Genomic DNA, 12,737 nt, shown 5'->3' on the forward strand with positions numbered 1-12,737 from the left:
TGCATCATTCTTGCTTTGAATTATTTAGTCCACAGTAACCATTTTGTAAACTAAAGTCGCCTCTGTAAATAAAGTTGTGTTTTCATGTTCAAACCTATCTACGGAGCCCCACAAGGGACATTCGAGAAAAAGAAATGAAGATGAACTTTTGCGAGATCTCGCAAAATAGTCTGCATCCTTCAGAGGCCGCCAGCTCAAAGCTGACTGGGAGGTCGAGGTATGATGTGCCGGGAGTGTGGTATTCTTGCTGGTTCTTGTGGGCCTCAACCTCCTGGTCAGCATTGAACTGGTGGGTAACAGACGTCTCTGAAAACGTCGGAGCACTTTTGCAAATATGTGATGTCCTGATAAACCGAGCAGATATTTGAAGTTTACACAGCTATACTCTCGACTGAAAATATCTTAAAAGTTTATTTTGTGACCCATAAAGAGTAATATTAAAACTAAGTAGCTGCCGCCATTGTTGGAAACTGGAATTGGCTGGGCTGCGCTATGAATTCTGGGATAGGTTGGGCAACAAAGGACACATTTGGAGCAGCCTTTGAATTGGGACAGCCTTCGTTGCCTGGCTGTGACGTAATCAGCCTTCAAATGTGTCCTCTATAGGATGTGGCCTATTTTGCGAGATCTCGCAAAACTTCATTTTCATTTTTTTTCTCCAATGTCCATAGTGGGACTCGTACCTACTGCCTCTGTTCTGTGTCTGCTTTTTTTGTCCATTCCCCTGGTTCTGGCCAGCCGGCTGTAACACGTATAAGGTTTATTGTGAAAAAGCATTGCTACAACAAGAAAAAAAGATATTCCACCCCCCAAAAAATTTCTGTACATTTTTAGTTTAGCTTTCTTGTGGTACTAAATATATTCAAGGTGTCTCGTATTAATGTCTATATCTGAAGTGGAGACGGGCCATTTGAAACCCAGGCTGCTGAAGGCATGGGCTGAACCGATGGAAATAGATCATATCAAGAAAAAAACATTATAGATATAAGGCTTTAGTTATGTCTTTATTTTGAATGTCTTAAAAAATATGAAAAACAAATAATAAAATGCAAGAGCAAAACATAAGGAAAATAGTAATCAGTAAATATCATCCCCAGAAATTGCTACTTCATTACTTCAAATCCTGCCCACTTCATTACAACTTGATACATATGCCTATAAATATACATATTCATTTACATTAGCAGAGTTGTTGTGCTGAAAAGAAGACCAAAAGCACATTATCACTTGTGGATGTGAGGTTTGTCTCTCCAGTATCCTGGCATAGACTTATAGTGGAAACTGAGGAGCATGATCCACTGAAATGCTTCAGTCCCTATTATTGAAGAGGGACTGAAGCAATCCAGAGTCCCTTTCCCCAAAGTGCACACTATATTACAAACATGAAAAGAAAAAAAAGGGACTGATAATTTTAAAAGTTTACCACTGCCACTTAATTTGGGGTATTTTTAGGTTTGGGGGATATTCTGGATTAAATTGGTTAGGGTTTAGTTGCTCTTTTGTCATCATTCCCCTTGATTTTGTTTATACAGAACTTTTTATTGAGCTGGAGAAAAAGCCAAAAAATTCCTCAGTAATTAATGGTAACTTGAAGATATATTTATTTTGTTTACAATACATTCTAATGTGTCTAAAAGTACATAATTACAGTGAAAAATCTCAATGTGCTATTTTACTGCTGTACAGTCACCAAGTTATTTTCCCGGTTTGACTCCAGAATAAACCATTTCATGAGCTGTGGCAGGATCTGATTTTCCTAAAAAAATAAATAAAAATAGACAATTAATCAAAAACGTTTTCCCAGCAAGATTGTAATTTAAACTGGATGAGTACGTGTTTATAAATTTTATTCAGGATTTATAAATTGTAGAAGAGAAAGTGCTAGAAAAAATTATCTGATATATTACTTTACTTACCTTTCCTTGTCTTGGCTATCGATTTAATATTCGAGACCTGTGCGTACAACAGGCTAAGATCTAAAACAAAGTCTACCACTGAATTCATAAGTAGTTCTGCTCCTAATGACATCCATCCAACCTTCACTTCTTTAGGGCTTTCTTGGACTTTACTGATACAGGTCTCATAACATTAAACATTAGCCTTGTCACAAAGATTTATGCTTCAGTTGGCACTTTTTTCTTCATTTTTGTTAAGACGCGATAATCAACAGATGACATGACAATGCTTCTACTGTAGAAGTAAGTGGAGAAAAAATGTATTGCCTCTGACTGACCAGCTGTCAAAAACAGTCCTAAATTTCTCCTAACTGTTCCCAGATGGGTTTCTCCAGGAATGTCTTACTGCGACACCAAGGAATAAAATACAGATTGCTGATTATTCTTTATGTGATATTAAAAACAGAAACATTTAAAAGCAGGATTGTTGTCACTGACTGTACTGTACCTGTGGAAGGTCATATTTTAACATCAGAGTAAACACAACTCTCCTCTGGTATCTTGGTCTTCTCTGTCAGAAGGATAAGACAAATGTCAAAAAACAACCAAACAAAAAAAAAGAAAAGAAAACACAATTTTCTTTATTTTCTTTAAATATTGCTCGCTTTAAAAACATCTAAACCCCTAAATGTTTCCAACATAAAGTACTTACTCCTTGGAGTGGTGTTTTTAAGCTCCACCAAAGAATATGTGACATCCTCTGATTCAACTGAAATAGTGAAACAGTTATCCATTAATTAATAGATTATTAAAGGTCCTACTCATTTTTATTTTCCATGGTACATACTGTGCCTTTTTCTGTGTCATTGATGTCTTTATTTGATTTGTAGAAAAAAGAATCACATACAGAGTAAAATCAAGCCAATGGTTAAATAAATAATACAAAATAAATAGTCATATATAGCAATTTGAACATCTTCTAATACATCTAATCAGGACTTAATGTATTAAGCTCAATTTGTCAAGGAAAGAATACAGGGTGAAGGCTGACCTTGAACAGGAGAAATGTGTTGAGTTTCATCTTGCTTGGTCATGTGGTTTGTAGCAGAGTGCTGATTTTTGCTCTGAGGCCTGGAGGAATAAAAATATAACATAAATTTGTAAATGTAACGATTCCAGAAGGTTGAAAAAGGGGTGGGAAGGGTTGAACCAACCTCTTAAAGCATGAATCTGTAAAAAAACGAAAAAGAAAATAATTTCAAACTGCTCTGGTGCAATGACAGTACATCTACTTCAGACTAGATACATGAATACTTAGATCACATAATAAGGCAAAAACAAGATGGAAATGGCCTTACCCTTTGACAGTTTGAAGCGACACAACAGCAGAAGAAGAATAATCAGTAAAATTCCACAAACAAGTCCAACAATCAAAGTAGTGAGAAACGAAGAGTTTTCAGGCCCAGGCTCTGCTGTAATAAATGTTAGGTTCTGATTAGATTTATGTATAAAGATTCTCCAAAATGATTTAGGGTTCTTTAATGGCACAAGAACAACACAAACTAGAAAAATTTGCATTTCCTGCGAAAATGCTGTGTGGATGCCTTAACGCTGAAGATGTCTGCTGAAAAAAGCTGAAAAAGTGAAAAAAATGTTGCCCTGAGCAGGATTCGAACCTGGCCCTTCTAGTACTCAAGGCAGGTATTCATCTCACTGCACCAAGCTCTTTCTCACAAAGAAGAGGTGGAGAGACTGACAATTGTGCTGAAATGAGCAGAAGAGGCTGAGTATTGTGCTGATAAGAGGTGGAAAGGCTGAAGACTTTGCAGAAAAGAGGTGAATCAGCAGAATTTCTGCTGAAAAGAGTTCAATCAGAAGAATTTCTGCTGAAAAGAGTTGAAAGAGCAGAATTCTGCTGAAAAGAGGTTAATCAGCAGAATTTCTGCTGAAAAGAGTTCAATCAGAAGAATTTCTGCTGAAAAGAGGTGAATGAACAGAATTCTACTGAAAAGAGGTTTTTGCTTGGTTCACGTTTACTAAGGCACTACCCAAAAGGCGCCACAAGAGGGCACTCCAACACAAGAGATGACATAGAAGCTGCTGAGAATTCTGCTGAAAAGAGGTGAATAAGCAGAATTTCTTCTGAAAAGAGTTCAATCAGCATAATTTCTGCTGAAAAGAGTTCAATCAGCAGAATTTCTGCTGAAAAGAGTTCGCTTACCAGAATTTCTGCTAAAGAGTTTAATCAGCAGAATTTCTGCTGAAAATAGTTTTTTTCTGAAAACAGCAGAAAAAACTGAAAATTTTGCTGAAAAGAGTTCAATCAGCAGAATTTCTGCTGAAAAGAGTTGAATGAGCAGAATTCTGCTGAAAAGAGGTTAATCAGCAGAATTTCTGCTGAAAAGAGTTCAATCAGAAGAATTTCTGCTGAAAAGAGTTGAATCAGCAGAATTCTGCTGAAAAGAGGTTTTTGCTGAAAACAGCTGAAAAAGCTGGTATTTGTGCTGAAAAGTGGTGAAAAAATTTAAAATTCTGCTGAAAAGGGGTGAAAAAGCTGAAATTTGTGTTGAAAAGAGTTAAGAAAGTGTAACTGTTAACTGAAAGAAATGTTGCCATAAGCGGGATTTGAACCCGGGCCTCCCAGTCTGAGAACGGATGCTCATCTCACTGAGCTAAAACATAGGTCAACCCGGCAAGGAAAATCAGTGAGGCCACTGATGATATGGCAGAAATGGGCAAAAAATATTGCAAAAAAAAATTCAATATCTCAAAAAGTATAGAAGTTATGAGCACCAAAAGTCATAGCCGGCATTAAGCAGAAAGAGCAGAATTTTTTAAAGTTTGAATGGCGAAAATCGGATGAAAACTGTGGGAGTAGTTCCACGGCGAAAAGTGTACGGAAACACTCGGAATAATAATAAAGAAGAAAGAGAAACAGGAACTTCTTCTTCCATTTATCCAGGGCCGGAAGAAGATGGATGGATGGGAGTATTGAAATTTAAATGAGTGAAGCTTTGTCAATAATGAATACTGGAAGGTTTTCAGAAGAAAATCATGACTTTCAATACTTCCAAATATAAAATATTTTAGCTTATATAGTTAGGTGGTTCAACTCACTAGATTCAATTGCCTTAAAATACTACAATAATAATAATATTGTATATACACACACAAACTTACTTGATGCTGACAATGTGAAGGCTTCACTCCACTCTGTTGAAGAATATGAGTCATCTCTGCGTCGACTCTTACACATGTAGTCTCCACTGCTGGACTCAGAAACTCTGAATGTCACATCATTATTGTGTGTCCACTGTGGGGGTGTCCTGGGTCCTCTCCATTCATACTCCCACTCAGTGGTTTCACCTCCTTCCTGCACCTCACATGTCAGAGTGATCGTCTCACCTCTGAATATCTGAGGCCAGTTGGCTTGTTGTTTTACAACAACTTTATTGGAAACTGTTTACACATATTAACAGTTGAGATACAAACAGAAACATGAAATCAACACAGAAAACTTCACATTGTATGTTTGATAATCATGAGTGTTCTGGCTCCTTAAGAGTCACCACTCACGTTATGTAGTGTTATACAAGTTCATGCAATCTTTATTCGTTTCTGGCACACTATTCATTTTATTTTGACATTCTACCGGAAGTGCTACTTCTCATTACTTCCTGTCTAACGGGAGAAGGACAGTTCGCTACTCCTGTGCCTGCCCATGCTGCCTCTTAAGCCAGCACAGTCTGTAAGTTGGCAGTAATGTTGTGTTTTACCGGTGAATGTTTAGCACTAACTGCCGTGTGTTGTTTGTGATATTTTGAGAAAGTAAATTGACTCAATGATGTGCTTTATTAGTCATTAGCCTAAACGCTAATTAGCGCTAGCTAACCGCTAACGTTAGCTTGTTAGCTTGTTTCGTTCTGCTTTGCTTTGCATAGTAACAGGTCATAGCATCTTCTAATTGTAAGAATGTTTGCTTATATTAGCTCACATGGGATATTTTGTATTTGTTTACAGTTTTACCATTCATCCATTCATGTATTTCAACAAAGCCATGCTATGCATCCAATCAAATAAATCCACCAGAAAGGAACAACGGTGTGGTTTTTCTACATGGGATGATGGTTGTCTGCCTAGTTAAGTGCGAGGGCAGAATAATGAGTGATTGTATATTTCAAACTAAATTACTGAACTCACTGGTTTTCTCAATGGTGACATCATCACTTCTATCAGTGTAGTAAACTGGGTTTCCTCTTGTTCCTCTGCAGCTGTAGATTCCTCCTTCAGATACTCTGATATCTCTGTTTTGTTGATCTCTGATTTTACCTTCAGAGGTTGTTTGGGTTCGTCTGAACCACTCATATTTCCATCCATCAGAGCTCTGCACAGAGCAGGTCAGTGTCACACTGCCCCCTACTGGTATGATTGTTGTTCCTGCTGTCAGTGTGGCCCTGGGTTTATCTGCAGTTATAAAAAAGAAGGGAAGGAAATATGCATTTTGATCCATTAAAAAAAAAATAAATAAATAAATCTAGATTTAAACTATGTTTTAATGTTCTGCATTTCAAGTTCCAGATCTCTTAATAAGATCAGTATAACTGTTTGTCTATTTTCTGGCCCGAAGAAGTCCCACTATAATCTAATGCTGAATGATACACACTGATTCGTGAAGATTCCATTATTTGTACCCACAATGGTACATCTAGTGATGATGGATTAAACAGTGAGGGAGTATTTAGCATTATGTTAGCATTACATGGGCAAAATAACCGGTAAAATACGGTGGTCCTGTTTGAAGCTTCACGTTTCATGCATCAGGAAAAATGTTTCAGTAGCAACATTAATTAAATCTACTTTATTATTCAGATGAGAATTTGAACAGAACAATTCATGCTATTGTTCACAGAGGACTTACCTAATGCAATTATAGAGACAGTATTACTGTTCTTTGTTTTATGTGAGCTCTTTTTGCGACCAGAGCACTGATATTCACCACTGTCACCCTTAGAGCTAATTTCTAATGTATAGTCTTTGTGTGTGTTGTAGGGGATAAATTCTCGCCCATCCTTGTTGATTTTGTATTCCCAGTCAGCGTCTTCACCTTCATTCATGTCACATATGAAGGTAACAAACTCTTGAATAACAAAACTGGACCAGTTGGGTTCAATAGTTAGCACAGCAGCTAGAATCCAACACAATCACACCATTAGAAATCTGAAACACTTTTATGCATGAAACAATCTGTGTTTGTGTTCATAAAATGTTTTTTTTTAGTTAAAATGTCAGTTCTAAATAAATAAATACAGAATTACAGAAAGATAAAATGCTAAAGAGTGATGCAGTATGTGGAGATAAAAAAATCATAAATAAAATAAAACAACTGTTCAGTCACCTTGAGTGTGTCCAGTGCAGAGGAGCGTACGGAGCACTACAATAAAGACAGAAACTTCAGACATTGGTTCAAATAATCTAGTATGGCACACGTGGGGTTTTACTAGTGTCTACTATGATTGGTGACATTTTATATTATGATTTTAAATGCATCAAATTATCACTGATGGAGAAACAAACCTTTCTTAGATAAACTAAACCAGCTCCACTCTGATCTGAGTCAGTGCACTAAAATCTAATCCAGTCTACAAACAAACATGTTGGTAACAAACATGAGAGTCCTCTGATCACATGACCTGAAATGGTACAAATGACTGATGCTCTGTTCTTCTTACTAAAACATGTTTATGGATCAGTATGAATCAAACAATAGAAGTCAGTGATGTACTCACAGAATAGGCCCAGCTCACAGAGCAAAGTGGCTCCCATCCTCACATCCAGCAGTGACACGTCTGAAAACTTCTACAACTTTCTGTAAAGAGAGAGAGTGAAGCAGCAGCACAGCAGATACCAAAGAGCTGTGAAGGAAACAAAGAGTTTTTAACACTTCTTCTTTCTGCTTCCTTCCCTTTTTCAACAGAACTAACACACCTTAACAAGATCTGGCCACAGCGTACTGTGACATGTTTATACTGTCCTGGTGCTGCACAAACTTATCAAGCAGTTTTTATCAAATGACCTGTCATACAAATATAGTGAAACTAAACAATACAAATACACCGATGATAATTTGCATTACGAAAGTATTTTTTTTTTTGACCAGCACTAAACCTTGTTAAGTAATTAAACAGCTACAGATAGAATGACTTACATTAAACTGTGATGCTTTTTTCCCCCTGCTTATTTTAATGCACTACGCAAATACAGTTAGTTAAACAATGACTGACAAGGGTGGGGTGGGTTCTAACGTATGTTATAAAAGTGTTCCAACACCCCCTTCCCCAAAGTATGAATAGTTTATTAATTTTGCATATACTTATACTTTTACAGCATACCTAGAAAGTGGAAAAGAAAGAATGATTGAGGTGTGCCTGCTGATATTTAAAACAAAAAAGCATCTGATGAGGTCTCAAAGAAGGGCGAGTCAGTTAAATCAGTGACTAAAGAACATGTGATCTGCCACATAACACTGAGCTAATTCTACAAATCATTGCAAAGGCTGACGGAGTCACAGAAAAAAATGCAAAAAGAATGTCTTAGGAAAAACTGAAGGCAATCAGAAGAAAAAGAAAGAGAAACCTGTTAAAGAAATGAAAACTAACGCTAAAGACTCTGACCTCAGATGATAAAAACCTTTGTCTGTATGGAGCCATTTGGCAGCTCAAAGCCGGAGGAAGTTTGGGTAAAATTACCCTGTGCAGTCATTGGGCACACCAAGGCTGCACTATAGGGTTACATGCACACTGCTATTGTATTTTTGATACAGATAATATATAAGCTTTAAATGAGACTGTAGCAAGTATGACCCATGCTCAGCTACCGGTCTCCACTTCCAGCCCTGGCAGCTACCGTAAAAATAGGGGATGCATGATCATAATGATAGGATCCAGTGACCTCCAGTGACACTACAGCCTGAACCCACTGGTCCACCCATCCCCTGAAGCCACACTGCAGACCACACCCCATCACAGAAACTTATCTTTTTCGCATGGGACTAATAATAAAAAAATTATTCATTAAGTATTTGTGGTGTTGTGAAAGTTTTTTCTGTTAAACTAATTTGCACACCCACACAAAAGAGTGAATTTGGATTATGGTCAGTCGTAGGGAAATAAACACAAAAACCTTTATTCCACTAAACCACTTCTTGAAGTACTTTCTCTGGTGTGGATTCAGTTTTTGCTTCTTTTTTCTAATTGTTACAATTCTCTGTAGCATGTGTTACAACACACCCCAGTAATGGGGCAGGTTGTAGCAGAGGAACGCCATGTATTTAACGTTAACACACAAGGTCTGTGGTATTCTTGCAGGGTTTTGAATAGATGCAATTTACAGGAAACAAAATTGGATGCTTTTCGTGTAAAAGTTTGAGAACTTTATTGCAAAACTCTTTGGGGAAAAAAAGCAGTAAATATCAACAAATATCTAAACAGTAAAAAAAAACCCAACTCTGTTCTACCTGCATGCTGTTACTCTACTGGAACTTATAAAAGGTATTCGTGATCCCTGTAAATTAATTTAAGCATGCTGGGAGATGAGGAACAGGCAGACGTAAGTTTGTGAAAAGTTTTTATTTTTTTCCTGTAGACTCATATGTGTCTTCAAATTATTAACAAATATCAAGCTAACACCAAGTTATAATGTTATAAGTTAGTAATGTGATTATTATGGCTGCTGAGAGTCTCATCGATGGACTCTTTTTCTTTGTTAGTTATAGTTAAGGGTTTTAACATATCGAACTTTAAGGCCAGACAAAACCTTTGAAATGCACTATTCTCTCTCTGAAAACTTCACTGAGAACATTTTGTTGTCTTTGTCTGCTACTTGTCTGCATGTTAGGTTTGGTACAAGGTTTACCAGCAATAATAATTACTCTCACAACCATCATTGGTGATTGTAGGCATAACTACTGTACACTCATTGCTGAGGGCCACAAACCGTTGATGACACACTAAAGAAAAATATTAAACTGCTTGATTAATAAATGCACCTTTATACTTTTATTTCCTTTTAGAGTATACAAAGTAATCTCAAAGTACTTTGTAACAAAGTAACAGGGTGTACACAGTACTTTTCACATTAAGACATCCAGGCCCTCACTACCAGACTACAGAACAGTTTCTTCCCCCAAGCCATCAGACTCCTGAACACTCAGTGATTGGACTGACACACACATGCACACTTAAATACACATCACTACCAAGCACTTATCTGCAGTTTCTCACACACACACACACACACACACACACACACACACACACACACACACACACACACACACCTACAGACACCAAGTTACTTTTGCACAATACTCAGCATTTTGCTTTCTTCCATTGCACTGTCTTGTCTTGTTTATTTTTGTTTACATTGCACTTTACGTAGTTCTGTGTTTGTCCGTTATATTTGAGCAGCAGGGTCTCAGAGGAATGCAGTCTCATTTCACTCTGTACTGTTCAAGCGTACATGGCTGAAATGACAATAAAAGCCACTTGACTTGACTTGAAGACAGCTGGGAGAGACTGCGACCAACGAAATCAAGTTTTATAAGCACTTTAAAAAATCATTAATAGATGAATAACGTATCAAATTATACTGATAAAGAGAGGTGCCATACATACCCGGGCTAAATTTTCACGTGTTATTGATCCTGGCACTTTCACAACAGTGAAATGTGTGTCTAAAAAAGTGAAATTTTTCATGTTAACTGATAAAGCTGAACTTCACTAATGTGAGGTATCCCATTACATCAATGCAGACTCTTTTAACGTGTTTTTCCATTATGAGTGGTTTGGTCATAAATTCACCCACAGGAAGCAAGTGAAACTAACGTGTGAAGCAAGATGAAGTCCTGCTCCCTCTCTCAGCTTTTCTCGGCTGCTAAAAATGCAGCTCTAAAACTAAGGCATTCATAGATAACTGTTTATATAATTGTGTAATAGCATTCAGTAATCACACAGCACAGAACCACACAGAAATAAAAATGTTAAATCTTTGACTACATAAATAAAAAAAACTATAAAAATAAACACTGATTCTCCAACATTTGGATAACAGAGCACAACTGCAAACACAACTGTTATGTGAGAGCTGTAAGTTCATTTGTCCTTCTTTTTTGATTTTCTGATGCATGTGTTTTTATAGATAATAAACTCCAGCCCAGCAAAGTAACAGAGGTGTAACCATTCCATATAAGACTTGACAGTTATTTGCAGAATCAATGCTGCATGTATCACAAGTGAAGCCTCAAGCAATAAGGCGAAGCGAGAAGATCCCCACAGTTGCTCTGGCAATCTGATCGTAATAGTTATTACTGAAATACAGCTGGGTTCACTGCAACACGCCAAATGCAGCCAAATGCTACAAAACTTTTAGCATTTCCTCACAATTTGCCCAACAACACCATCTGATTTGTTCATGTTTGTTACCTTTTTGTAATTAAGCAGACGTTTTTTAACGTTATATGATAGCAGCAAAACAACTCAGTAAATATTTATGTAGCTTATGCTGCAAGTGTTTGTATTTTACATTCTTTCACTCATAATGTCATTTAGATAAACATAAAATTTTGTTTTACAAACTGATGCACAGAATGACTGTTTTGTCCATGTGTTTTGGCTTTTAGAAAAGCACATGACAAATCACATCTATGGGTCCTGTAACAGTGAGAAACTGGGAGACAATCGGAAAAATATCTTGGAGCAATTTTGTTATTGATATACTTTAGGGTTATTGATATCCATCCACACAGAGACAGACAACCATTTGCACTCAGATTCACACCCAATGGGCAATTTAGAGTTACCAGTTAACCTATCCCCACTAACTGCATATGTTTGGACTATGGGAGGAAGCTCGAGTACCTGGAGAGAATCCACGCAAACGTAGGGAGAGCATGCAAACCCGACAAAGAAAGACCCCAGCATGATGGTGGAATTGATCTTCTCAGGACCTTCTTGATGTGAGGCAACAGTGCTAACCACAGTGCCACCATACTGCCCATAATGGACATCCATCTATCCTTCTTAAAAGCAAATATATTCTCCCCACAGAGGAATAGAATGAATTTCTGGCTCTTGGGAGGATATGCAACTAAAATATATAGAAAGCAATATGTAATGCATGTAGCTGCACTATCAAGTGTAATGTGTTGATTCTGGCACTTTTTCCCGTCTACTTTGTTTTTCAGTCAGGAATTAGACATCACTTCACACCAGGTCAATGTGATGGGACATTGAGCACAGTAGTGTAATCGTTACTCTGCTTTGCAACTTGAACTCTGCATGGGCATATTTACAAAGCTTCCTATAACATTTGCCCCTAGTAAAACGTGGATGATAGTGTGGGGATGAACAAAAAGTATTTTACCAGCATAATATAATTTGCAGTATGATCATTGCTTTAACAATGTAACAGATAGCTTTAAGATGGCCTTAAGGTGTTTATGCATATGGTTATCATATTAACCTTGTATTCCAGATGCAGTTATAACTATTTTATACATATTGCATATTTGTGCTTATTTTGAGTTGATGTTCGGTTCATTAAGGGTCTTAAGCTTCACTGGCGTGACTGTCCAGGTGATACATGCTGAGGGAAACTAGAACATAGAAGGAATTGCAATACATGCTTACAAAACACTTATTTCAGGTCATTTTTAATATCTTTTATATGTTCATATTCTTGTATTAAGTTTGAAGTAGTATCAGTTGGTTAAAACATTTATTCAATTTATATTGCATCTATAGTTTTAGTAAAAGGTTGACAGTGGCCTCTATTTGACTGTGAGCG

At 37.0% G+C, this 12,737-nt stretch overlaps 3 protein-coding genes across 3 annotated transcripts in view; all 3 read right to left on the reverse strand.

Annotated features, from left to right (window-relative positions):
* Positions 1-12,737, reverse strand: part of LOC146579867 (Fc receptor-like protein 5) — a 97,113-nt gene that overhangs the window by 72,467 nt on the left and 11,909 nt on the right. The window lies entirely within an intron of this gene.
* On the reverse strand, positions 947-5,618 carry LOC146579869 (uncharacterized). Its single transcript, XM_085250531.1, has 8 exons — positions 5,582-5,618; positions 5,076-5,354; positions 3,254-3,367; positions 3,110-3,125; positions 2,947-3,026; positions 2,608-2,664; positions 2,404-2,466; positions 947-1,756 (listed from the first exon to the last, which is right to left on the reverse strand). Exons 1-7 carry the CDS (start codon positions 5,616-5,618, stop codon positions 2,414-2,416), a joined length of 636 nt encoding a protein of 211 aa, XP_085106657.1. The 3' UTR covers positions 947-1,756; positions 2,404-2,413.
* On the reverse strand, positions 6,016-7,718 carry LOC146579870 (uncharacterized). The gene is made up of 4 exons (XM_085265950.1): positions 7,682-7,718; positions 7,291-7,326; positions 6,814-7,080; positions 6,016-6,359 (listed from the first exon to the last, which is right to left on the reverse strand). The coding sequence occupies exons 1-4, from the start codon at positions 7,716-7,718 to the stop codon at positions 6,073-6,075; spliced, it is 627 nt and encodes a 208-aa protein (XP_085122076.1). The 3' UTR covers positions 6,016-6,072.

This window comes from Mchenga conophoros, linkage group LG3 (genome assembly GCF_057382185.1).
Source record: "Mchenga conophoros isolate Kocher_MC1m ecotype Shallow Benthic linkage group LG3, M_conophoros_male_GT1.1, whole genome shotgun sequence".
Classification (NCBI taxonomy): domain Eukaryota; kingdom Metazoa; phylum Chordata; class Actinopteri; order Cichliformes; family Cichlidae; genus Mchenga; species Mchenga conophoros.

Coding starts and splice junctions, on each gene's coding strand:
- LOC146579869 (XM_085250531.1), bottom strand. CDS start 5,618: ATGGGCAGGCACAGGAGTAGCGAACTGTCCTTCTCCC. Junction 2,665..2,946: donor ACACATTTCTCCTGTTCAAG/GTCAGCCTTCAC, acceptor TCACTATTTCAG/TTGAATCAGAGGATGTCACA. Junction 2,467..2,607: donor TAAAAACACCACTCCAAGGA/GTAAGTACTTTA, acceptor TCCTTCTGACAG/AGAAGACCAAGATACCAGAG.
- LOC146579870 (XM_085265950.1), bottom strand. CDS start 7,718: ATGGGAGCCACTTTGCTCTGTGAGCTGGGCCTATTCT. Junction 7,327..7,681: donor CTGTGAGCTGGGCCTATTCT/GTGAGTACATCA, acceptor TCTTTATTGTAG/TGCTCCGTACGCTCCTCTGC. Junction 7,081..7,290: donor CTGCACTGGACACACTCAAG/GTGACTGAACAG, acceptor GTTGGATTCTAG/CTGCTGTGCTAACTATTGAA.